At 39.6% G+C, this 26588-nt stretch overlaps 1 protein-coding gene across 2 annotated transcripts in view; it reads right to left on the reverse strand.

Moving 5' to 3' along the window:
• CPVL (carboxypeptidase vitellogenic like) overlaps positions 1–26588 on the reverse strand; it is a 128558-nt gene that overhangs the window by 23010 nt on the left and 78960 nt on the right. For both annotated transcript variants that reach the window (XM_023732361.1, XM_023732362.1), the window contains exons 11-13: positions 24853–24951; positions 23127–23300; positions 3432–3614 (exon numbers count right to left, since the gene is read on the reverse strand). In XM_023732361.1, coding sequence (XP_023588129.1) covers positions 3432–3614; positions 23127–23300; positions 24853–24951 — 456 coding nt within the window. The remainder of the gene's footprint in view (positions 1–3431; positions 3615–23126; positions 23301–24852; positions 24952–26588) is intronic.

Consider the following 26588-nt stretch of genomic DNA (forward strand, 5'->3'; position numbering starts at 1 on the left):
TGCAAAGAGCCAAGAATAACCATGCCAATCTTGAAGAAAAACAATAACACTGTTGGGGGTTTTATACTCTCAGTTAACAAGACTTATGTTAAAGTTAGAGCAATTAAGACAATGTGGTATTAGCTCATGGATAGACAGATAGACCAGTGGAATAGAATACAGAAAACAGACACAAACTCACAAATTTATTATTTATGACAAAAGTAACACTGCAGAACAGAGGGGAAAGAATGGCCCTTTCAGTATGGTGCTGGATCATTTGAATATTTCTATGGAATAAAAAGAATCTAGACATCATACACCAGACATAAAAGTCAATTTTACCTGGATTACAGATCCAAAAGTGAAAGCTTCTAGAAGATAAAAATTGGACAATATATTCATGATCTTAGGTAACCCTTTAACAGGATACCAAAAACACTAACCTAGAAAAGACTGATATATTGGACCACATTAAAATCAAGAAATTCTGTTCATTAAAAACACCATTAAGAAAGTGAAAAGTATGCCACAGAATGAGAGAAGATATTTATAATAGATACAACTGACAACTCATATCTAGATGATATAAAGAACTGATACAGATCAAGAAAAGATAGCCAATCCAAGAGAAAAATGGGCAAACAATTTGAAAAGGCACCTCACAAGAGGATATCCAAATGTCCCATAAGTATATGAAAAGATGCTCCTCTTCATTAGTTACCAGGGAAATGCAAATTAAAATCATAATGATATACACCACACACCCACCAGAATGCCTAAAACTAAGAAGACTGGCTAACTCAGGGTTAGAGAGAACGTGGAATAATTTGAACTCTTATACGCTGCTGGTGGAAGTGCAAACTGACACCCTGTAACTCCACAGAAGAGTATATAAATATATACCAAAGGTATATACAATATTGTTAGCAGCATTAATTCTAATTGTGAATAATTAGAAACAACCCAGTTAAATTGATAATAGCACTATTATCTGCAGATTAAAGTAGTGATATATGTATTACAGAGTACTATAGAGCAATGGAAATGAACTAGCAATTGTTACATGCAAAAGAACAGAAAAATCTCATGAGCAAAAAAAGCCACACAGAAAGGAGTATATACTGAATACTTTCATTTATATAAAGTTCAAAAGCTAGCAAAACTAATCTAGAGTGTGAGAAGTCAAGATAGTGGTTATTTCTGGAAAGGGAATAATGACTACGGGTTATGTTCTATTTCCTCATCTAAGTGATGATTACATGGGTATGCCCATTTTGTGAAAATTCACTTACCTGTACATTTATGATTTGTGAATTTTTCTATGGTATGTTATAATTCAATAAATAAATTTTTATTAAAAAAAGGAGAATCAACATTATATTACACCGTTAATGTAAAATATTGTGCCTATGCACATAGGAATCGATTAAAATGCAATTTAAGATGTTGAAATTGTTGATTTTCCCCTTTCTCTTTTTAAGAATGTTTGAATTTCTATATAATTTATGTAATTTAAAAACCACCAAATAAGTAATGAACATCAAGTCTAGATTACTTTGCAGTTAGAGAACTTCAACTTGTCCAGAAATTCTGCCATTTTGGAATCAGCCTTCAGAGTTAACTATTGTGGTTCCCAAGTCAAGGTCAAATGCAAGATGGTGCTCAAGTTTATAGAAGCAGACAGGGGCTTACATAGTACTATTCGTCTTCTCTCCAGAACTTTCCTGCATGTAAACACACACTCTTCTTTCTGTCCTTCCCAGTTCCATTTACAGATCTCATGATACATGCTGTCAATATTATTTCTGCTCTGAATCATTTAGTTTGCCATTTCACTAGTATTTAATTCTTTGGTATAATTTATCTCAGTTTTGAAACTATAATGTTATAACTTTTCCAAGGTAGAGTTTCCCCTCATGTGGCCCCAGAAATGTGTCTCAGCTGTTTCCTTCGTCCAAGATAGTTATATTTTGTGTAATATTTAAATCTCTTACATGTTATTTAATGTAATGGGGGAGGGGCAAGTGTACCGTTTTACATTAGACTAACCATGATTTCTAATAACATAAATGAGTAATGCATATCATAACCCAGTGACCTCTTATGGAATTCTTAGTGAACTCTCTCTTACTATCCCAAAGCAAAGTACTTTTAAGGCAGTATGCCTCTGATAAATTTCTGCCTGGAGCATGGATTTGCCTTATGGAATACTCGGGCATTAGAAATCTATAAACTTCAAACACACAGAGGTACAGAACCGAGGTACAATGTTGCCTCAAATAAAAAATTGGGGGAAAAAAATCAATTCTAGAAGGTTTAAATTCCTCCTCTTGACTAACCAAAAGCTGATCTAGGGACTTTCTTAATTTTTCCAAAAACTTTCTGGAGGTGAAAGGTGTAATTATCATGAATCATTGAAGAAGCCCTTTTCATCCTTGAGAAGCCAAGGCCTGCAAACTGGAGGTACAGTGCACAGGGTTGGCCAGAAGTCACCTCTAACCCCTAGGGAATGGCTTACAGCAACCATGGTATTGCCCACTGGGTGGAGGGAGGGCAGTAGAGCTGCAGGCCTGTGGGCTCTGGGAGCTTTGTGGTTCTTCTGTTATGAGACATGGCTAGGAATAACAGATTTTGTCCTGGGGCTCCACATGTAATAGAAGAACATGATCATAGATTTTTCAGAAGAGATTATGTTGAACCATCACAGGTAATTTCTCAAGTTTCCCTTTGCTCCCAAAGAGTCTGCAATTCTATCATTAATGATTCACCTTCTGGGCTGATGCTATGGATTGAATTGTGTCCCCCAAAAAGATATGTTGACATTCTAACCCCCATACCTGTGAATGTGACCTTGTTTGTATATAGCATCTTTGAAGACGTTATTAGCTAAGTTAGCATGAGGTCATACTGGAGTAGGCAGGGTGGGTCCCAATCCAATATGAATGACTTCTTATAAAAGAGAAGAGACACAGAGAGAGAGATAGAGAGGGACAATGGCCATGTGAAGATGTATCTGCAAGCTAAGGAATGCCTGGAACTACCAGAAGCTGACAGACACAAGGAAGGATCTTCTCCTAGAGCCTTTGGAGAGAACATGACCTTCTGGACACCCTGAATTTGGGCTTCTAGCCTCCAGAACTGTAAGACAATAAAGCTCCATTGTCATAAGCCACTCAATTTGTGGTATTTTGTTATGGAAGCCCTAGGAAACTAATATGGTTGAGTATTGTCTTTAATTGTCTCCTTATCTCTTGAACAATACCAAAACTTTCATCTATGTACTTTAAGATGAACTCAGACCACTATTCTTTGTGTAAAGTGGGACTGCAAAAGACATTCTGCCTGTTGATGACTCTGCTTAAGGCTCATCTTGCCTTACTGATAAACAGATTTTATTTTCATCCCCCAACACATTCCCACAAGCCATGTGCCCCCAAGTGTCTCCATACCTGGTGGAAGTCACCAACTTGCCGCACATAGCCAGCCACTTCATCATCAGATTTAAAGACCTTCCAAACTTTCTTTTCCACTGTTCTGTATTCCTGGGATCCTTTCCAGTCCATGGCCATCAAGGAGCGCTCTGTCAGGGGAGCAGCCACAATGATGTCCAGTTGGCCATTGTAGATCAGAACCTGAAATGAAATCAAGCCATCAGCAAATGCAGGATTCAGCAGGAAAAGCCTGTGACTGACTATAGCCAGGTTGAAATAGCTAGAGAAAGAGAAAGGGAGCATGAACTTCTCAGATTCAGTGCTTAAAAAAAGCCAGGCTAGCAGATCAGAGGCATCATTTTCTTCCAGTTAGCCACACACACAAACAACCTGAAATAAACTCAAGCCTTGTCTCAACCACTGCAGTCTTTCAAAGGTTTAATTCTTCATAGGAATCTACACAAAGATCTCTCTTGATTTCGAAAACATTTGTGCTGTATTAACCAGTGATGCAGGCTTTAGCTGTACCCGCAGCTATGTTAAGGAGGAGGACTGTGGTTGCATTTTAGTGCAACTGAGGAATACTACACCCTAGGATTTTCATGAAGCCTGCATTTCATTAACTTTGTTTTCAGGCACTGCAGAAACCAACTGAGCATTCTCTTGGGTGTCGCTAGCCCGTATGGCTTTCCCCTACCACACCAATGAGGGTGCAACTATAATTTTTTGAGGCAGACAGATAAATGCAAGTGCCTTGAATTGGTTACTCCTGGAGACAAGTTTGTCTGCCATGTCTTTTCCAACTCCTCCTTTTCTTAAATACAATAGCCACTTGTCAATAATGAAGAATGTCTTTTCTTCCTACAATACAGTTTTTTTTTTTTTTTGCCAAACTTATGTGTATTATAGAAGAAAAATCTCTGAGGCAATTCTTTTCTCCCCAAACAATTTTCAATTTGCTTTACAAAAAGAAGTCAGGTACTATCTACTGCTGATGAACTTGAGTGAGATTACTGGGGACAGTGTCAGGTGGCATCACTCTTCGCAAAATCAATCTTCAATTCTAAGACTTAAAACTATTGATACCCTTTGTCCCAGTCATCCAAATTTGTGGAATGTATTCTATGAAAACAAGCCCAAAGAAATAAAAAAAAATTATATGACCATATTCATTGTCTTATCATGATTAAAAACATATACATAATCTAAAAGTCCCCCAGTTAGTGAGTGGTCAAATAAACAGTGGTACAGGAACTTTATGGAATATTGTCCAGCCATTTAAAATGTTTGATTGGACCCCATAGCAATATGGAAAACGCTTTTCACATAATGTGAAGTTTGAAAGCTGAAAAGTTAAACATAAGATATGTCACAATTATAACTGTAAAAAATAGATGTATATAATTTACATATTTGTAAATTAAATTTAAAAAGGAATACAGTTGATTAATTCAGATGGTGGAAATCTGCATAGTTCTTTCCCTTTGTTTTCTACTCTTTTTATGCTGTTTTTATACACCTAACACAATATTACCTCTCATAAAGTATTGCCACTCTATTCCTAGCAAAGAGCTTTTTCTCTACTCCATGCTATGTTTGATCTATTTGGAGGCTCAGACTTGGCCCAAATGGAGACCTTTGGTTGAATGCTCAAATTGGATATAAACTGTTTCAGTGCATATTTTTCTGTCACTGCCTTCATGGTGCAGGCTTCTTAAAAGGCTTAAACATAATTAAAAAGCCCAGGACTTTTACACACTCCAAATCCTCAAGCAGCAGTGGGAGAGGATTCAGACTGAGATGAAAGAGCCCTGGGCCTCTACTGCAGGAGCCTAGGGCCCTTTCATGTTACACAGTCCCCATCACCACCCTGGATAGTAAAAGGAAAAGATCCTAATAGATTTAAAGTTTCTTAAAAATTTCAACTACACTACAGCAATAAAATATCTGCATTGTTTATACAAAGAAATTGCCTCAGAGACCTTGAGTATGTATGGCCACGTACAGACAATGCAAAACCTCCAACAGCTGTTTTGGCCAACAGTCTGGAAACAATTATATATGATCTATACCAGCTTAAATAGTTCACCATTCTAGGAAGGCCTGATTATAGCTGATTAACAAAGATAATCATCCATAAAGTAATTCCTCCTCTAGGCCTCAATGAAAAGATGCTGATTAACTAGCAAATGCACAAGTGCACCGATATACTCTTCCTCTTCAAGGCCACTATACACAGCTTGCATTTTTTCCCTAAGTGCCTTCTGTCGCTTCCTTTACTGACAATCATAAATGTATTTTGAAATAAATTTTTATTATTTCATCCTTAAGGCAGGAGAGCAAAACTTATAGGTTGTACTCCACACAGGCATATGCATATAGCATTACAATGCACTCTTGTTGAACTGACATGGAAAGAAGCCTACCCTTGAGCTGTTTCCCTTGTCATTCAAGACTCATCATAAACAACAGCATCAGCTCTCTGGAAGAAAGCAGTGAAGGGCCGAACTGCATAATCTTTCACACATGATATATGTAAGGTCTACCATTTGGGGCAAATGGAAACCTTTTTAATTTCTAATGACACATATGTCAAATGCAACAGAAAAAGGAATCACAATAATGAGTTGGCTTTTCAGGCTGCCAGCCTTAAATACAAAAATTCGAAGGCTTCTATGTTTAACTAAATATCATATGTACTCTGGTCAGCCCCCAAAGGAATATGCCGCTGAGGAATGACTGTGGCAAGACATCCCAGGATCCAGTGACAGTGAGCGTGAGAAGCCAGTGGGCAAGTGTAGGGGAAGTCCTGACACCCAAGAGCACATGCTGGCTACTGTTGGGGATTGCATTGTGTCCCCCCAAAATAACATGTTGGAATCCTAACCCCTACACCTGTGGGCGTAATCCTGTCTGTGACTGAGGTTTTGTTTGTTATGTTAACGAAGAGATATCAGTGTAGGGTGTGTCATAAACCTAATTACTTCCGAGTTATAAGGAGCAGCGGACACAGAGATGAGCGAGCACAAACTGGGGAAGATAGAGGCCATGTGAAGACACCGAAGAACCTGGGGCTACAGGAGCTGTAGGAGACAAGGATCTTTCCCCAGGGCTGACAGAGAGAGAGCCTTCCTCTACAGCTAGTGCACTAAATGTGGACCTCTAGCCTCCTAAACTGTGAGAAAATAAACTTCTGTTCTTTAAAGCCACCCACTTGAGGTATTTGTGTTACAGCAACACTAAAAAAAGAAGACAGCTACCTGCATCCTAATAGTCAACGAAGTTCAAGGACAGGGACCCTGATAAGCTGGCTAATCATGAAGGCCCTGCACAAACTCACCCCACTTCTCCTCTGGTAGGGTGACCAAGTATCCCCATTTGCCCTGGATTGAGGGGTATTCCGGGATGCAGGACCTGCAGTGCTAAAATTGGGACAGTCCGGGCAAACCCCATCCCTGAGACTGGCTGGTATTTTAAGCAACAAGGTCTAAAGACAGAGGAGAGAAGACTGATGAATGCAGCTTTTAGCTACACTTCCTTTGTCAGTTGCGATTCTAACAAAGCAAGGGGCAAGGAAAGGGCTGATAAGAACTGGTTTCCAGTGACATTCCAGGCAGCACCCCTGAATGCCCAACTTCCTCACCTTTCTTTGTGGTCAGTTCTGAGGCCTCAGTAAAAGAGCAAAGGCGCTCCTCTTAGAGAATTTACTTTTACTTTACTAGAGAGCTGGCTGGTTAGCTCACTGAAATTGACGATTATGTGGTAACATGGGAAAATGCTTATCTTGTTAAAAATTAGTGAAAAACTATGATTCAAGTTGTTTGTACTCTCTAATTACTACCTTTGAAAAAGCATGCTTCCAACTGGATATCCATCTGCAAAAAAATGAAATAAGACCCATACCTCACACCATGCACAAAAACTAACTCAAAATGGATCAAAGACCTGAATATAAAATCAAAATGATAAAGATCATGGAAGAAAAAATAGGGACAATGCTAGCAGCCCTAATACATAGCATAAACAAAATACAAACCGTAACTAACAATGCACAAACACCAGAAGAGAAGCTAGATAACTGGGAGCTTCTAAAAATCAAACACTTATGCTCATCAAAAGACTTCACCAAAAGAGTAAAAAGACAACCAACAGACTGGGAGAAAAATTTTGGCTACAACATATGTAATAAGGGTCTAATCTCTAAAATCTATAAGATACTGCAACACCTCAACAACAAAAAGACAAATAACCCAATTAAAAAATGGGCAAAGGATACGAACAGACACTTCACCAGAGAAGACATTCAGGTGGCTAACAGATACATGAGGAAATGCTCTCAATCATTAGCCGTTAGAGAAATGCAAATCAAAACTACAATGAGATATCATCTCACCCCAACAAGGCTGGCACTAATCCAAAAAACACAAAATAATAAACGTTGGAGAGGTTGTGGAGACACTGGAACACTTATGCACTGCTGGTGGGAATGTAAAATGGTACAACTACTTTGAAAATCGATTTGGTGTTTCCTTAAAAAGCTAGAAATAGAAGTACCATATAATCCAGCAATCCCACTCCCTGGAATATATCCTAGAGAAATAAGAGCTGTCACATGAACAGATGTATGCACACTCATGTTCATTGGAGCACTATTCACAATAGCAAAAAGATAGAAACAACCTAGGTGCTGATCAACAGACGAATGGATAAACAAATTATGGTACATACACATAACAGAATACTAGGCAATGATAAAGAACAATGATGAATTCACGAAACATCTCACAACATGGATGAATCTGGAAGATTCTATGCTGCGTACAATTAGTCAGTCGCAAAAGGACAAGTACTGTATGAGACCACTATTATAAGAACTCAAGAAAAGGTTTAAACACGGAAGAAAACATTCTTTGATGGTTACGGGGGGAGGGAGGGAGAGGGGAATTTGCTAACTAGATAGTAGACAAGAATCACCTTAGGTGAAGGGAAGGACAATACACAATACAGAGGAAGTCAGCACAACTGGACTAAAGCAAAAACTAAGAAGCTTCCTGAACACAACCAAACACTTTGAGGGACAGAGTAGCTGGGGCAGGGGTCTGGGGACCATGGTTTCAGGGGACATTTAGGTCAATTGGCATGACAAACTTTATTAAGGAAATGTTGTGCATCTCACTTTGGTGAGCGGCGTCTGGGGCCTTAAAAGCTTGTGAGTGACAATACAGGGGAAACTAGCACAGCCTGTACAAGGAAAGGTCATGGAAGCCCCATAGGCACATCCAAACTCCCTGAGGGACTGAATTGCTGGGTGGAGGGCTGTGGGGACCATGGTCTCGGGGAACATCTAGCTCAATTGGCATAACACAGTTTATAAAGGCAGTGTTCTACATTCTACCTTGGTGAGTGGTGTCTGGGGTCTTAAAAGCCTGTGAGCAATCGTCTAAGATACTCCACTGGTCTCACCACTTCGGAAGCAAGGGAGAATGAAGAGAACAGGACACAAGGAAAAGATCAGTCCAAAGGACTAATGGACCACAGCTACCAAGGCCTCCACCAGACTGAGTCCAGTACAGCTAGATGGTGCCCAGCTACCATCACTGACTGCTCTGACCGGGATCACAACAGAGGGTTCTGGACTGAGCTGGAGAAGGATGTAGAACAAAATTCTAACACACACAAAAAAAGACCAGATTTACTGGCCTGAAAGAGACTGGAGAATCCCTGAGAGTATGGCCCCCAGACACCCTTTTAGCTCAGTGGTGAAGTCACTTTTGTGGTTCACCTTTCAGCCAGGGATTGGACAGCCCCATAAAACAAAACAAAATGAGACTAATGAAGCACAGCAGTCCAGGGACAAGGACTAGAAGACAGAAGGGGACAGGAAAGCTGGTGATAGGGAACCCAAGGTTGAGTAAGGACAGTGTTCACATGTAGTGGGGTTGTTAACCATTGTCATAGGGCAACATGTGTACTAACTGTTTAATGAGAAACTATTTTGTTCTGTAAACCTTTATCTAAAGTGAGAATAGCAGCACAACTGGAAGAATGTAATTGATGTCACTGAACTGTGCATGTAGAAATTTTTGAAATGGTGTATCTTTGGCTATGTATATTTTCACCAAAAAAAAAAGGTCAAGAAGGGAGAGTGTTGACATGTCTTGGGGTTGTTAACCAATGTCGTAAAACAGTATGTGTACTACTGTTTAATGAGAAACTATTTGTTCTGTAAACCTTCACCTCAACTACAATAAAAATTTTTAAAAAAACCTTATGGATCATAACAGATTATTGTTAAACTTGGGTGCTTTGGATGTGTCATCAGGAGGGATCGATTGCTGGAAGAAGACATCATGTTTGGTGAAATAGAGGGCTAGCAAGTAAGGGAGACCCTAGGTGGCATGGACTGGCACAATACCCGAAACGATTGGTTGGAACATGCTGGTGATGACGCATGGATGACGCAGGACCAGGCATTGTTTTGTTCTGTTGCTTATAAGGTTGCCATGAATCAGGGTCAACTCAATGACCGCTATCAGTCAATCAATCAATCTATCTCTCTATCTATCTATCTAATCTATCTATCATCTATCATCCATCTATCATCCATCTATCTACCATCTATCTATCTATCTCTATCTCTAGCTATCTATCATTATTACCACATTTGAAGTGAGATAGATTACATAATAGCTCAAAAATTTCCAAATGAGATGTTACTTAAGGATTAGCATTGTAGTTTAGGATGTACGCGTTGGAATTATATCACAGCTGCACTGGGTCATCTATCTCACAAAATAAACAGCAGCAGCTTATAAAGTAGCATGTCATTTGCAGACAGAAGTCTTGAGCTTCAACTGGTAAAGCTTTCCAGGCCGTACTGAGGGACCTTGGGCATGCCACTTACTCATTCTGAATCTTAATTTTCTCATCTACAAAGTAGAAGATCTATATCCCAGAGATGCTGGGAGGGCCTAATGGGATACAAGATGTAAAAATGACCAGTAACCTAAAGAGCAGAGTTTTATCAATGCATTTGTTAGTATTTATTAAAGATGAACTGAAACAAAAAGTTTCTACACTGGAGTGCCAAAACCAAAAACCAAACCCACTGCCGTTGAGTCAATTCCAATGCATAGTGACCCTATAGGACAGAGTAGAACCGCCCCGGAGGGTTTCTAAGGCTGTAAATCTTTACAGAAGCAGACTGCCACATCTTTCTCCTGAGAAGTGGCTGCTGGGTTCGAACTACTGACCTTTCAGTTAGCAGCCGAGCGCTTTATACCTGAGGTCTTAAATTGGCTGCCTGAGGCCTGCATCCAGCTTGCAGATACATTTGTTTAGACTACATGGTGCTGTTTGTTTAGTTAGATGCTGTCTTGGTTACCTAGTGCTGCCATAACAGAAATACCATGAGTGGGTGTCTGTGAAGAACAGAAATTTACTTTCTCTCAGTTCTGGACAGTGTCTCAGCTGCGTCGACGCTTTCTGTGAGCCTCTCTTCTAGCTTCTGCTGTGTGCCAGCAATACTTGGTGATCCTTGGCGTTCTCTGGCATTCCCTGAAATTCCTTGGTATCTGTCTCCCCCATCTCCCTCCCCTCACCCCACTCTGTGTGTGTCTCTGTGTCTATGCTATTCCAATTATAATTCATAAGTGATTAGGTTTAGAATTTACCCTACTCTGGTGTGACCTCATTAACACAACAAAAGAAAAGCCCTATTTCCAAACAGGGTCACATCTATAGGTACAGGGGTTAGGATTTCAACATATATTCTAGGGGAACACAAGTGAATCCATAACAGATGTCAACATTTAAATATTGGGAGATCCAAATGTGCTGGGCCTGTATTTCCACTGGGCCACAATGAGCTAACACTGCACAGTAGCTGCCCCTCTTAGACACAACCCAACCCTTCTTTGGTGCCCCCTTCACCCAGAGGGACAGTGGCAGTTGCCACTTATTCCAGTGCTTAAGCTGTTGTTTGTCTCTTTCTTTCTTCGTGGGTGAGGAAGACCAAGAGGGCAACACAGGTCTCAATCCAACTCTCTCCATTGACTTCTGTTTCCTTCCTGGACTGGCAGACAGCTGAGTTTAGTTCCATCCGAAAAGGAAGGGAAGTGGCTTTTTGTCCGAGTTGGAGAAAGGAGTGCATGCTCACTTATGTCTGTGGTGGTTTTTTTGTTTGTTTTCTAATTAATTCGTAAGAAATCTCTACTTATGCAACAAACAAATATTTATGGAGTGCCTAAGAGCTAAGGACCAAGGGAACAGATATGAAGAGATATGACCCCTGTCCTCCTAATGCTTCTTAGCTGGCAGTTAAGAAAAAACCATCAATCAGAAGGGGAGAGGGAAGCTTTTGCTTTCATTGTCTACGTTTTCCTTTAAAAAGGGGTCAACAAAAGTAATTTTCACTTAAGCCTTTCTAAAATACTAGTCATTTTAACATGCAAAATCATAAACTTTTCAGGTTCTGCATGTACATAAATCTGTAATCTATTCACGGATTTAAGACTCTCAGCAAGAAAATCTCTCCCTAGTAAAGACTCAACAAACAGAATCGCATGATGATTAATCCTTATTTTACACAGTGTGTGCCTCCGAAGGGTAAATATTTTCAAGGCAGATATAAAGCAGGCAATTGTGTTAGCCAAAGTTACCTGCAGGCCAGTATAATAGTAATCTCCTAAAAAGACTCCATATCCTCTAAACTCAGAGTATTGCACCAAATAAATTATGGGATGCCACGCGATAATCAAAGGTGAAAAAGGAGATCTGTGCTTTTAATAGGGCCAAGAAGAAGGGGCTTGGGGCAGAAATGAGCCAGGAAAATAATGTACGTAAATTTGCATTTTGGTATGTTTTCATTGCCACCAGTATAAAAGCACAAGACGACTGAAAATAAATCATGTGAGGACCACTTACTGATCTAAAACTTAACTTTTTTTTTTTAACAAAAAAAATCCAACCCAAAACACACGTGGTACTGGCAGAAAACATAAAGCTTTTCTCTTTATTTCCCTGGTTACTCCTCCATTTATTAGGAAAATTACAGAACTGCTGCAGAAGGAGATGCTCAGAACAACAGGAAAGCAAACAGTGCTTTTATGAGAAGTTTGGGTTTCTGTTGTTGCATTTTTAGATGAAAGATTTATGCTTATATCTTGGCCCATTTACAGTACATCATAATACTTTGCAGACAAAGTTATGCTCTTTTCCCAATGATCTAGTGACCTTAATCTCTAACATTTTGTGGTTTCCTGTTTGGGGAAATGATTGAACAGCAGCCTAAGCTATTCCAGGCTGTGCGGCATTCCCAGTTGGCTGCTATCTGTCTTAGTTTTGAATGTTCTCCTGTTCAGTAATCAAAAAGAAAAAAAGAAAAATTTTTTTTTAAGAAGCTTTCCCTACAGATGTTAAATCAATGAAACTCCTACAAAGCAGCTCCCCACACTTCCTCTTTTGACTGTCTTACTTATCATTCTTTTATTACAAACTCCAATGGAACTGGGAGTTCTTTCTGCCTGAAGCAATTAGCACAACACCCCAGGGCCTTTCCCCGAAACAGAAGAGAATTAATTTCACTAACATCCAACTCCACAAAGGGTCATTCCCAAGAGTTTCCCCAAAACTCAGCTGTACAAGGAAACCTGAACTTCAGCTGAGGAGTTTATGTTTAAAGAATGTTCCAGACTGGAGTCAGAATTGTTATCCTCTCCTGGACAATGCCTTGGCCCCGGCTGCTCATCACTCACACTCATGGTCCTAGTTCTTCCGCGTGATTCTGGGCATTTAGATCTGAAATACTCAGCCTGAGTCCCCAGAGCCTGCTTAGAGAAGATTGCTGTAGAAAAACAATGCAACTATTGAATGAAATAATAGTCACTTCTGCAACCAAGTTGTTCTTTGAAAAAGGGAGATACTTTCCTTCCGAGTTTAAAGAAAATGGAAGGCAAAGAAAGAGGGAAAGTGAATTTAGAATAAACACCCCCGTGTGCCTGCTGTTTCCCCACCAGCTGGTTTTGCCAAGGTGAGGAAAGAAAAATGACAGTGAAGCAGCAGTACAAGTGACTAGACAGCGATTAAACAAATAATGCCTTTTGGCCAAAGAAAATGATTTCTGCTTTCTTGCAACTTAACTCTGAATAATTTCGCTTGTTTTAGTGGGGAGCAAGACACAAAGCCAACTTGAAAAGGATCCAAAAAGCCATTGCTTCAATCCAGGGCTCATTGAAAAACAATTCCACTATCTAGAGCAGCACACTTAAAATGACTTTTAATAATGACCCAGAATAACATTTTTCCTCTAGTTGGAATATAAAGTCCTGGAGGCCACTCTAGGGTATCTTTCTTCTTGTTTCAGGGTCTTCGCACAGCCCCTTTGTGACTTCTGCATCTCTTGAGAGTCTCCTCCAAACAGCATCAATAACTGAATGTTGGTGCCATTGAGTAGGCTCCTGAATCATGGCAACCCCATGCACAATGGAATGAAATGACGCTCATCTTAATACTCACAGCACATCTCAGTTCCGACTGGTCACATTTCAAGTCCTCACTAGTCACACGTATTGAACAGTGCAGGTCTAGACTGTAGACTTATTTATACATTGAAGGCATATTATCATTTTAACACGCAACCAATACTAAAAAATTATTAGAGATATTTTATATTATTTTCTCTTGAGTAAGTCTTTATAATCTCTTGAAAGAATATGGAAAGTGGAAGCGTGTTCTGTGGAGAGCGTTCAGCAAGGTGCCGGCTGCCTTGGGTTCTGGCTGGCCTTCCAGATGTGTCAGACCCATAACAAACTTGCCTTCCAGCTTGAAAATGTACTAGTTCTCTTTTAATGAAGATTACTTTGCCTTCGTTTGAGAGTGACAGTAAGCAGGCACCCATTCAAAGAGCAAGAAAAGCTACTTCCAGAAGTTTTAATTCCCCCGTGATTATCAACCTCCTGCCCCACCCACCCCCACCTCCAGTGCATAGAAAAGTTAGTGAAAGGTTTCCAACCAGGTTGATCTCATCCATAAAAGAAATCAAGTGCCTGGTTGTACAGCTTCCTACTCCTTACCAAATTTTTTTTAAACGGAGGAAAAACAAGTTTAACTGATGCTTTGTGCGCTTTACGTTTTTATCTGCACAGGAAAACCTGGTACCAGTCAGTGTAAGATTCTCTGCCCCCTTCTCTCAATGGTTCTATTCATCAAAGTGCCTCCATTAGCTTGCAATGAGATTTTTTGGTGTGTTGGCTTTTTTTCCAAAAATACAACTCGCCCTTGTTTGGACAGTAAAGCGTCCTTTTCCCTTTTGTTTCCAGAGAATGTCAAAGAGGCTTAATGGGATAGTGCAAATCACTGTAACAAATCTGGGGACTATCAGGAGGCTGAAGAAACAGATATGCATATTCAGAGTGACCAGAGCATAGGGTGGCAGGAAAATCAAGATGGAGGAACTCAGGGGATCCTGACACAGAGCTCTTCTTTCAGAAAGCTTGGTTAAAGGATCCCACATTTATTCCGTCATGTCTAATACAGGAATTATGTGTTGTTTTGTTAGGTGTTACACAACAACAAGACTTGCGAGTTGCTCAGAATAAGCAGGTAGATGGAACACACTGGCCCACAGGTGGAGGCAGGGTTGATCAACATCTACAATATAGGCCACCCCACCACTGGGTAAGCCCCAGTGATGAAGAACCCCTAGAAAGAGCCCTGTAGGTTGGTGGATGTGGCTTCCTTGGGCAGGTGGGCACATGACGACGATGATTTCCTTTATTAACTAATAGACCAGGGCCAACTGCCAGTGAATCAAGCCATCCATGCTTAGATAGAAGAAGAGGAAACTGGATCTGGAGTCAGAACCACCTGGCAAATAGACTCAAAAGTTGATGGCGATGATGATGATTGGAAAAACAAAAACACTGGCTTTGCCTTCTGGCTTTGTCCTACCTAACACATGACTCTCTAACATACAGACCAGATAAGCACCCCAGTAAAAAGCCATACGTTAACTATTAGTAAAAATTATTTGGGAGCATTGGTGGTTAAGTGGTAGAATTCTTCCCTTCCATGTGGGAGACCAGGGTTCAATTCCTGGCCAATGCACCTCATGCAGAGCTACCACACATCTGTCAGAGGAGGTTCGTGTGTGGGTATGATGTTTAACAGGTTTCAGTGGAACTTCCAGACTAAGACAGAATAGGAAGAAAGGTCTAGTGATCTACTTCCAAAAATCAACCAAGAAACACTCTATGGATCACAACAGTCCAATCTGCAACTGATTATGGGATGGCACAGGACTGGGTACTGTTTTGTTCTGTTGTGCATAGGGCCACCAAGAGTCAGGGGCAGACTCAACAGCAGCTAACAACAACGGCAGCTTATTTTATTATTTTCTTTTTTAAAATAAATAAATAGTTTCACTATTTTCTTCCCACACCCCAATGGATAGTTGTTGGCACCGAACTGCTTTGGAGAGCACTGACTCCCAGTAGTCCAGTCTTCTAGACGGGTCCTTGGGTGGTGCAAATGGTTTGTGCTCGACTGAAAACTTAAAGGTTGGCCGTTCAAACCCACCCAGTGTCACCATGTAAGAAAAGGCCTCGTGATCTGCTTCCATAAAGATTATAGCCAAGAAAACCCTATGGAGCAGTTCTACTCTGTAACACACGGGGTTGCCATGAGTGGGAATCGACTTGATGGCAATTTACAACAGCAACACGTCTTTTAGTACACTTGTGCCATCTTTTTGCATCTCCACCTGTTATACTATAACACAAAAAATAAGGGCTGAGTAGCTATTGCAGCGTGGTGACATTGATAGCACAACAGACGCAGCTAATTGTATCAGAAAGGAATACTCTTCTTCTCTCTTTCCCTCATTATCTTTTCAAGGTAAAGTCAACTGATGTAATTGCATGGGATTCATCGCTGTTGGATTTCATAGCAGCTGGATTTAGATATGCATTTCTTAGCTTATTGATTTTTATTTCCCTGGAATCTGCACAGCAAATGGTATTGCCATTTATTACTTTTCTCCCTGTACCGTCCTCACCCCTGCCAGGTCTGGGTGACTCCAGATTGAATTCTACAATCCTTGTTGCCATAAATCACAAGTGTACTTCCTAGTGTTTTGAGCAAGAGATGTTTTCAAACAATGACAAATAAAGTCCTTGCAAAATGATGATGGTGCTCATCAAGCAAAGCAATTTAAAGAAAACCAATTAACCTGGCAGAACATCTTACTAAATGGCTTAATAAAAGAAAATAAAAATACATGTTGGTGCTAATTTGAAAATTTCATTCAACATAAATCCAAAGAATAAATGAAAAAGTTCAGGTGAAATCAAAGTTCATTTCATAATTTATGAGTATTCTCTCTTCCTTTTATTCATTGCAAATGCTTAAAAATCAAAGAAGCCCAGAAGAAGTATGCCTCATTTAAAAAAAGAAAAAAAATCAGTGTCACTCTTGCACTTGGATTATAGCTGAAATAGGTAAAGGGAATTCACAAGGAGCTCTGTAGTATAAATTTGTTTTCGAACGTTCACTTTTTGATTTTTTGGCTATAAAGTGGCGGTTGCTTGTCTACAGGCTATATTTACATAAAACAAACATCCTGGGATTAGAATCCCTCTCTTCAGTCATGCTTCGCTTGGAGCTACTTTCGCTTCCCAAAAGGTTTTCATGGAATGTCACTGGCATTCCCCAGATTGTCTTTAAACGGTTTGGAAGAATAGCGATCACATCAGCTTACAGTCAACAAAATCAGACTTTTTTCTTTACGGTTTGATGGAAGCTTAGACTCCAGCTAACATGCTGAAGAATCAAGCTCCTTTAAGTGTTAGGTTTTTCTCAGGATGTTAGACATTTAGCAAATCTAGTTTTGTGACACTGTTACTGTCAACAGTTCGCCATCAAAAGTTATTAAGGAAAATGCCACAAGCAGTTAAAATGCCTGTTAAAATGAGTTAACTTTGCTAGAAATATTTACCTTTCAAACTTCTAAGCCATATCCATTAATCAGGAACTGACCATTTCTAAACCAGATCTTTTGATAGCCGAGGGTAAGTAAATGAAATCTTAATGACCCGGGTGTTAAGATTTCAGTTTGGTAGTGAAACTGAGAAACATTAAGACCCTGAATTCTGAAGACACAATTAGTTGAAATTTAATGAGCTGCAGAATGATAAGTGATGGGGAAATGTAACTTTATATTTACAATTTCCTGACTAGATGAACTCTTAAACACAGCAAACTAAGCCTTTCTCCAGGACAACTTAACCTTTAAAACTTGGCATTTGGAGATAGTATCCCTTAAAAAAGACAGCTTAGCCACAGGAGTGTTATGTATGCTTACAGTGTGATGATCCGAAATCATACATGTGTGAAACACGTAATATGTGGCTTAGACATTTAGGTTAAGTTTTAAAGCTGACAAGTAAACTTCTCTGTTCCATGTAAGTTCTAAGACTATAGCCAGCTACCTCACTGTAACGCAACTGCTTTGCTCTGGCAAGGTGTGACATAGCCTTTAGTTTATCTATGTTAAGATACCCTGAATATGCACCCCTGATTATGGACCTATGACATAGGTTACCCTAATGCAATATGAGTCAGGCACCACCCTGACAGACCTTTATCAGGCAAGCCCAGGGGGACTAAAATCACATAAATACCCCAGGTTTTCACCTCTTCACCAACAGCAAGCCAGAGGTAACTAGCCTCCAAGTCGGTCTGTCTCCTGAGTGCTCCAAAGGCCCAGTGCTGCCGAAGGCTGTGCTCCAGACAGCCTGGCCTTGCCACCACTGACCCAGAACCTTAGTACTGAAGGACCTCTGTCCGGGACATGCTAATGGTTAAGCTTGCATCTCAAGATCTCTCGTTAAAGGTACAAGCCTGAAGTCTAAAGATTTGGACTCTAATCATTGGGCTAACATTGCAATGGTTAACCCTCCTTCTAGGGTTATAATTGAATGTCTTGAGGTCTTCCCTGTGTGCCTTGCCATGACTACCTTGCAGTAAACTAAACAACTTTATGCATGACCAACCTGATCATTTTTTCACTTACTTTAAAATTAAACTCCACAGGGCAAGGATCAACCTCAAATCCCAGGGCAATATTTTGCTTTGGATCCAAATGGCCTCTTTGTACAGAGCTGTAGCTCCTGTTTGTTAAAATAATGGCTTCACATAGGAAATACACACACATACACACACACACACACACACACACACGAATGGTCTTTGGAAATGCAGATCGTATACTTTTCAGGGCAGGCAAGAACTGTAACTACACAGAGAAAGGGAAGATGAAAACATTTTCAGAATTTTTAAGGAAAACAGGAACAATGTCACTCTTATTAGAAAGGACTAGGGGACCAGAGGACCTCTACGGACAGCAGGGGTTTCAAAGCAGATAGCTCTTATGAAGTGTGTGCTATATTTCCTGGATTCTAGAGATGTCCTAGCCCTTCTTCTACTTCATTATGTTAAAAATCAGCATAATATAATCAATGGAAATTACGGCGGTAAATTATTTGCACTCATTATACGTGAATATAAGGCTTACTGTAGACAGTTCATGGTATGAATGAACAAGCATCTGTCTTCCTTTCTCTTTCCTTCCCTTTAGTTTCTCTTCCTTCCCCTCCCTTCCCTTCCACCTTCCTTTCCTTTCCTTCCATCTTCCTTCCTTCCTTCTTCCCCTTTCCTTTTTCCTCCCTCCCCTCCCTCTTTATCTTCCTTCCCTCTCTTAGCTTCCTCTCTCCCTCCCCCCAACCCTTCCTTCCTTCCAAATGTTTTAGGTACCACTATGTACTAGTTGCTGTACTAAGCAACTGAATCAGAATCTTTGCTGCAGGGATCCATGATTAGGTATTTTTTTTAAAGCTCCCAGGTGCTTCTAAGTTTTTGCTTTCTATTTTTGTATTTTGCTTTCTATTTTTGTACTTTGAGATTTCCCTGTTTTATTACATGCAGTACAATTTGGTTTGTTATAATTTATCCTGATGTACTTGTATTTTCATCACTCATTTCTACTCATAGCGACCCTATAGGGCAGAGGAGAGCTCATAGCGACCCTATAGGGCAGAGGAGAGCTGCTCCGTGGGCTTTCCAAGACTGTATTCTTTACACTAGCAGACTGCCACATCTTACTCTCATGGGACACTGGTGGGTTTGAAGCACCAACCTTTCAGTTAGCAGCCGACCACTTAACCAGTGAGCCACCAAGTCACTGTAAGTCAGAATCAACTCAACGGCAATGGGGTCAGTGGTAGTTGTATTTTAGCAAAGGGGTCCTTCAGAGTATCTACTTTACCATTCTGCTAAAAGTAGAAACTGAATCTACCTTTTATCAGCTATATTATTGTTGGTGGTGGTTGTCATAAAGTCGACTCATAGTGTATTGCAGAGTAGAACTACTCCATAGGATTTTCAAGGCTGTAGCCTTTTGGAACAGATCGCCAGGCCTGTCTTTCATATACTGGCATCTATCTCTTTCACAAGGAAGGCAATCAAGTCCTTTTTATTTTTGTATTTTCCAGGATTTCTTGTATAACAATCTTATACAGCAGGTGCGTAAAGATCTTTGCTAAAATTTGTTTAATCTCTTTATACTTATAAGTACTTTCTAATCACCAGGTACTATTTTAAGCACTTAACACACAGAAACGCATTTAAATCTCACAAGGACTGTGTGACATCAGTACTATTATTATTCCCATTTTACAGATGAGGAAGCTGAAGCACAGTGAGTTTAAGTATCTTCCCCAAAAGAACAGAGCCCATGAGTGGTGGAGCTAGAATTCAAATTCAAAGCATCTGACTTTAGAACCCATGCCCATACCACCATACTCTATTACCCGCTTTCCTGACTCCATGGCTCCTAACAGTCCTGATGATATTCTGACCTGATTTAATCATGAAGACTTCAAATAGTCCAACAGACGGGTTCTCATTGTAGTCGTTTTGGAAACTGTTAACACGATATTGCAACTTACCATTCAATACATCTGATACTACTGAAAAGAGACTGACTTTGAATATTCTTCTCCTTTGTATTCATTACAAGAAAAAAATTATGTTATGTATTCTACACAGAAGCTAATGTACCACAGAAGTTATACTAATTCGTAGAAACCCAGGATAATCTTTTATCAGCCCATCAGATCTCTGTATTGGCTGAAATGAATCTAGTACTGAAAAAGTCTTCTGTGTTCCTATGAATACAAATATGCTTGCTATTTTCTATGACAAATGAGCACTGAGTCTTACATAAATGTAACTTTGAGGGTACTAACGTTTTAAGCTAACTGAGGTTGTTCTGCTGCCATTGCCTGTACACTGAGGTTCACCACAGTTAAGAGACAAGCCAAAGACAATCACTGCCCCGTGTGTGAGCTGTGCCAGCTGTATCAATGAATATGCAGTGTGTTTTAGCAGCAGCCACTTCTTTGTCTGCATCTAGATGGACTGCATACTTCGATCTCTTTCTTTATGGAAACATAGCTTATCTGTACCACTAAACTGTTCCTTTTCTCTGGCAACTGATTTAAATGTTAAATGTTTAGAAAACATTTTGATTTCACTGCAAGTCATAATGGCAGATTTAAGATACATGGACAACAGGGACAGAGATGTTTAAATATCAAAATGCAGGATTGTCTCTTGTCAATATATTGTCCTTTATCAACCAAATGGACACTCTGGTGATTCGCCAACATCAGGAGAGTTCATATTAAGTAATCTGCATGTCCAGACTTATGCTCACATGGCTGAGAAAGAAATCCGATTCTAGTTTCTTAAAACAGGCATAGTACTTAAATTTATACATTGAGAAAATATGTCTCCCAAGATCGCAAATAAATAAATACGCATGGGAACTTCCTTATCCGTTCTCCACCCAAAAAAGAAAAAAAAAAACTTTGCCTTCCTTAATGTTATATTATAGCAAGTTGTTTATATCCTTAAAACACAGGAGCTAAGCTTGCTTTTGTTCAATAAATTTGTGGATAATAAATAGCTAATGGATTATGAACAGGTCTATGAGTTATATTTTTGGCACAATTTATAGCACTGATTTTTCATTTATTCATTTATTCATTCATTAGTTGTTGGCATCTGCTCCAGGCTGGGTGCTAGTACGGTATCAGACTGGAGCCCATAATGGCAGTCCAATGTGCTCAGTGTGTCCATAAAGTAGAGACCATGGAGAAAAAGACAATTGGCAATGCCTTCTGGAGGGGCTCAGAGAAGGCTCAAAGCAGGTGAGCACTAAGACCAACAAATGCAAACACAGGGATGGCTGAAATGTGGGACTGATCTAGTTATAGACCCTTTCTTTTTAGAAACTAAGTTCTGCAGATGTTTAATGGGTTTGTAGACTCTGTACGCCAGTGACCTAGGATTATTTTCAACAGGTGTTGTACATCTAGGGACTCAAACTTTGCGTACTACCAGCAGGATCCAATAAGGGGCCTGTTAGGTCTGGCATATCCTGGAACACAATCTGGTAAGGGTGCACTTGGTGAGGAACTCCTTGGGCAGTAATGCAGGTGATGCACTGCACAATCCCAAGGGAGACCATTCCTAACATAGACATTGTAGAAATGGATATTCCTTACGCCAGCAAATGGCACCAAAGAGTCTGGTTCTGATAAAAGCAATATGTTAGGACAATTTTCTGACAGCAGGAAATAAAGTATCTTCAGGAGAAGTTGCCTTTTTTCTAATTTATACAAAGGTACCTCATGGGCTACTGGCTGCCCTGTCATTAGTGCACTTATCCTTCAGAGTTTTCCCATATACCTTCCCTAGAACCAACGCTAACAGCCCTAGAGGATCAGAGGTGGAGATGAGAAGAGTAGCAGCAACCTGTACACCAATGTTCATTGTAGCACTTTTCACAAATAGCCAAACAGTGGAGACAACCGAAATGTCCATCAACAGACAAATGGATAGACAAAATGTCGCATATACATACAATGGAGTATTACTCAGACATAAAGAGAAATGAAGTTTTGATGTGTGCTATGACATGGCTGAACCGTGAAAACATTATGCAAAATAAATCAGTTGCCAAAGGCCGAATACTGTATGATCTCACTTACATGAAATAAGCAAATATATAGAAAACAAAACTTACAAGTAGTTACCAGGGGTGGCAGGGAGGAGGAAAGGGTGAGTTTTTGCTTAGGAGGGCAATGAGTTTATGTTAAAAGAAGAAGAGTAATGGCAGATGAGACGTCCACTGGATGGTTATTTCCTATATCTCTTGCTCCCGGGGTCCTCTCTCACAGTGAGAGAGGCAAAATGCACTTTGGAACTGCCAGTCGATTTGGTTTATCCCTGACTTCATCAGGATTCATATAAGGCAAACAATAAGGAAAATTTGCTCTTACTCAAGGCCAGACAGCTTTCTCGGCTCTGCTGTACTTCTTTTCTCAAGAAGTCATGCGAGGTGGCATGTGCCAAAGGGAATTTCATTTTTAAAGGAACTATCAGACAAAAAGAAACTTAATTAGAAGGAAAAAAAAGAAATTTTTAATTCAAAGAAAGCAAAACTTGGGAAGAGGTTGTTATTTATGTTTATAAAATCTCATGAAAGTCAAAAATGACAGGAGTCAAATTACAAATAAAAGAAAGTCACCTCTGTTCTAGGTAAACTGGGAAGTTCCTAAAACAGATAATAAACTCGAGTGACTCTCTTACCTTGTAATTATTCATGATTTCAGCTAACCATGGCTTCACTGACTTCATTGTGTCTTCTCGCAAGTACTTTTCAACCTCAGACCCATCGTTAAAAGTCCGGTTTCCCACATGGAGTATTTGTTTCACTTCTGGGAGTGACAAAAATTTCCCATAGTAAGTATGGTCTTCAGGTTCCTGGCAGAAGAGGGTGTTACAAAGGTATTAGGGAACAGCATGCTGGCTCAAGGGAAAAGCTATGAAGTTCTCGTAACATGTAACACAAGATGTGGCACGACTATTAACTTGTGACATGGAGAATAACTCTTTGCCCTTGAAATTTTAACTTGGGGGGTTTGAGGTAATTTAACAACAAATCTGGATGAGCTCCATATTCTCAGAGCCAGTACCCAGTTTGAAAATGCTGGATTTTCCTTTTCAGAAATGAATCTTTTGCAACCCATGGCTCCAGTTAGCAACCCCATTAGATGCAAAGATGGGGAAAAGGAAAGAGGTGAGATGATCACAATCAATTTGTTCTTTGTCAGTGGCTCTATGGAAGGGAGGTCAAATGGGCCCCACGAGGATCAGGTGATGGTGTTGTAGATTAAAAGCTGAGGATTTTTCCCCCCATATTCTGCTGATTTATTAAAACTACACAAAAAGTATCAATTGACTATAATCTAAGCAGTAAACATACCAAATGCAAAAACAGATGATATTTTATAAAGAACAGAGGACTCAAGTAAAGTTGTCCAGGAGCCTTATTAAAAAAAAAAAAAAAAAAAAAAAAAATAGTGCATAAAAGTTTCCGTAATAATGATTATACTAAAAGAAAAAAAAAAAGTAAATCCTGTTTTAAAAAATTCAAGTTAAAAAGGAGAAAAAGATGGTCATGTTTGAGTTCAACAATTTTTCATATTATGCACAACTTCTGCTAACTATGAATACGTTACTTTATAAAGAAAAAAATGTAATCATAAATTTCGTTACTCTCTTGCCTGCAATATGTCGTTCACTTGGTAAAATCTAATTCCAAAACCACAAGATTGGAGAATTCCACTGAAATTAGATTTATGTTTTATTTACAAAATAGTTCATAAATAAGGCAATTAAAAAAAAATAGATTATTGTCATATACGCTAGACCAAGATTATACAAATCCAAACCATTACTTTGGCTCCTTTTCCCTTATTTGATTAATTTTACACCAAAGACATTAACTGCGGCTTACATTTATGAAAGAAACTACTTGAATACTTTTAGAAATATTCCAGAGGGCTTGAAGTGAGGGCCATATGAAATACACTAAACATCTTAAGTTAAAACTAAGAAAAAGCAAATATTTTCATAAAGGCTTTGGCAGTTTTGATTTAAGCTTAAGTACAGAACAAAGAATGTGGGCATTTTCAAGAAACTCACTACAAACTTGGAGCTCTGGGCCCTAATACACAGAACTCCAATCTCATACTGTGTTCCTTACAAAAGAGCCTCGTTCTAAGAAGCTCCAGTTGTGTTAACCAGAAATTGTTTTGAGTTATCTGAAATACCACACACTCTCGATAGTCAGATTATAATGTGCACAACATTGGTGAGAAAAAAAATCCTATAGGTTAGTAGACCAAATAATACAATTCAGACATATTCATCTAGTATAAAGTAAGCTATAATATTTCCCAAATTGAAGGAAGTTTGGTATGCCAAAAGATTTAAGCAAACATTATTATGGTTTAAAAAATGTCATAATTACCGTGCACTGTAAAAAGTTATAATAATTAGTACATCCTGTAACATTCTCATAGTAAGAAGGTTCATCTGTTAAGTCGCCATCCAACAGTCTATCCAATATCTAGGTTGGGAGAGAAAGAGAAGGAAAATAATAAGGGAGGGTAAAAATGTATAGGCATTTTGTCATTTAATATTCAATAACTTTTTCATTCCTTCACTCAACAACCATCTTTGCACACCTTCTCTGTGTACCCACTGCCCTAGGCATTGGAAATTAGCAGTAACAAAACAGAGCAAAAGTTCTCCCTCATGGAGTTTATGTTCTAGAAAGAGACAGGAAACAATCTAATGGGTGAATTGGGTAGTATGCCAGAGAGAGAGAAATGTTGAGGAAAATAAAAAAGAAAAGGGGATAGGAAATGTTACAGATGTGTGCACGCTCAAATGTAAGGGACATTGTAAAGAGGAGGCCAAGAAGAGTCTCCCTTAGAAGGTGGCATTTGAGTGAAGACCTGTTGGAAGGGAGAGAGGAAGCCATAAAGACATCCAGGGAAAGAACATTCTAGGCACAGGAAACAGCAAGCCCAAAGGCCCTGACTGTGGGAGTGAGTTCTGTGGGAAAGAGTTGTCTTTACATGGATATGGACCGCTCACCACCAGTACCAAGAGTAATGGCGGAGTGCATGGACATAGATGCTGGGAGCCTGGAGCTGGTGGAAGTTATCTTTGGACTGCTAACATAAAAAACACAGTTGTCAGCTGAGGGTGAGAGAAGTCAGCATGGTTGTGCCCTTCTTTCCAGCAGCTTTCAACTGCATAGATACAGGCACGGAGTGTGTAGAGAGTTGGACTTAGCCAGGGTTATGGTTTAGTCAAAGGAGTTTGAGAAGTGCAAAAGGAGCATGAAGTTGGAAATGTACGTAGTGACTGACTTTCAGTTTAAGTTGGGTGATTAGAAAAATTAGGACTTGAGGTAGTAGGATCAATGGATTGAAAGGCTATGGGGTTGAAGGGCTGTTAGAGTGGGTGTATTAGGAGAAGTGAGCTGAAACAATGGGAGGTGGTAGTTGGAGAAAGAGATGTTTAAATTTGAGATTTGTGGAGTGACCGCTGGTTTTTCTGGGAATGAGTGGTTAAGAGAAAGAGGACAATAATATCGTTGAAAGAGAGGAGGCTAAGAAACTGAAAGGCCAAGTGTTAAAAGGATCATCAATGCGGATACTGAAATCACCTGGAATTATGACAAGAGTAATGTTGGAGAGAGTGACAGTAAGGCAGAGGCTAAAATATTCAGAGAATGTAGAGCAATCCAGGGGCTGGTAGATAACAACCACAAGAAGTAGTGGGTGGTGATATCTGAGGACATGAGAGTCAAAGCTTAATGTTTTAGAAGAATGGAGGGAGCATGATCTGGAAGCAACAATGAAGAGCAAAGAGGACCATTTCCCTATGAACCAGGCAATACAAAGCAGGTGAGAGAGACAACGGCCACCACTTGAGTGGGCTGCAGGGGAAGAATCGTCATCAGGGAGAGCTAGGTTTTGGGTAGAGCAAGAAGATGAAGGGAATCATCACCGAAGAGATTAAGGATCTAGAAATTTTTTGATGATGACATTGAATTGTAAGGGGCACTTGTGAAGGGGTTTCAAGAAATGTATTCAGACACTTCACCAAAGAAGACATTCAAATGGCCAACAGACACATGAGGAAATGCTCGTGATCACTAGCCATTAGAGAAATGCAAATTAAAACCACAAT

The sequence above is a fragment of the Trichechus manatus genome, unplaced genomic scaffold (genome assembly GCF_000243295.1).
Source record: "Trichechus manatus latirostris isolate Lorelei unplaced genomic scaffold, TriManLat1.0 scaffold00050, whole genome shotgun sequence".
NCBI lineage: Eukaryota > Metazoa > Chordata > Mammalia > Sirenia > Trichechidae > Trichechus > Trichechus manatus.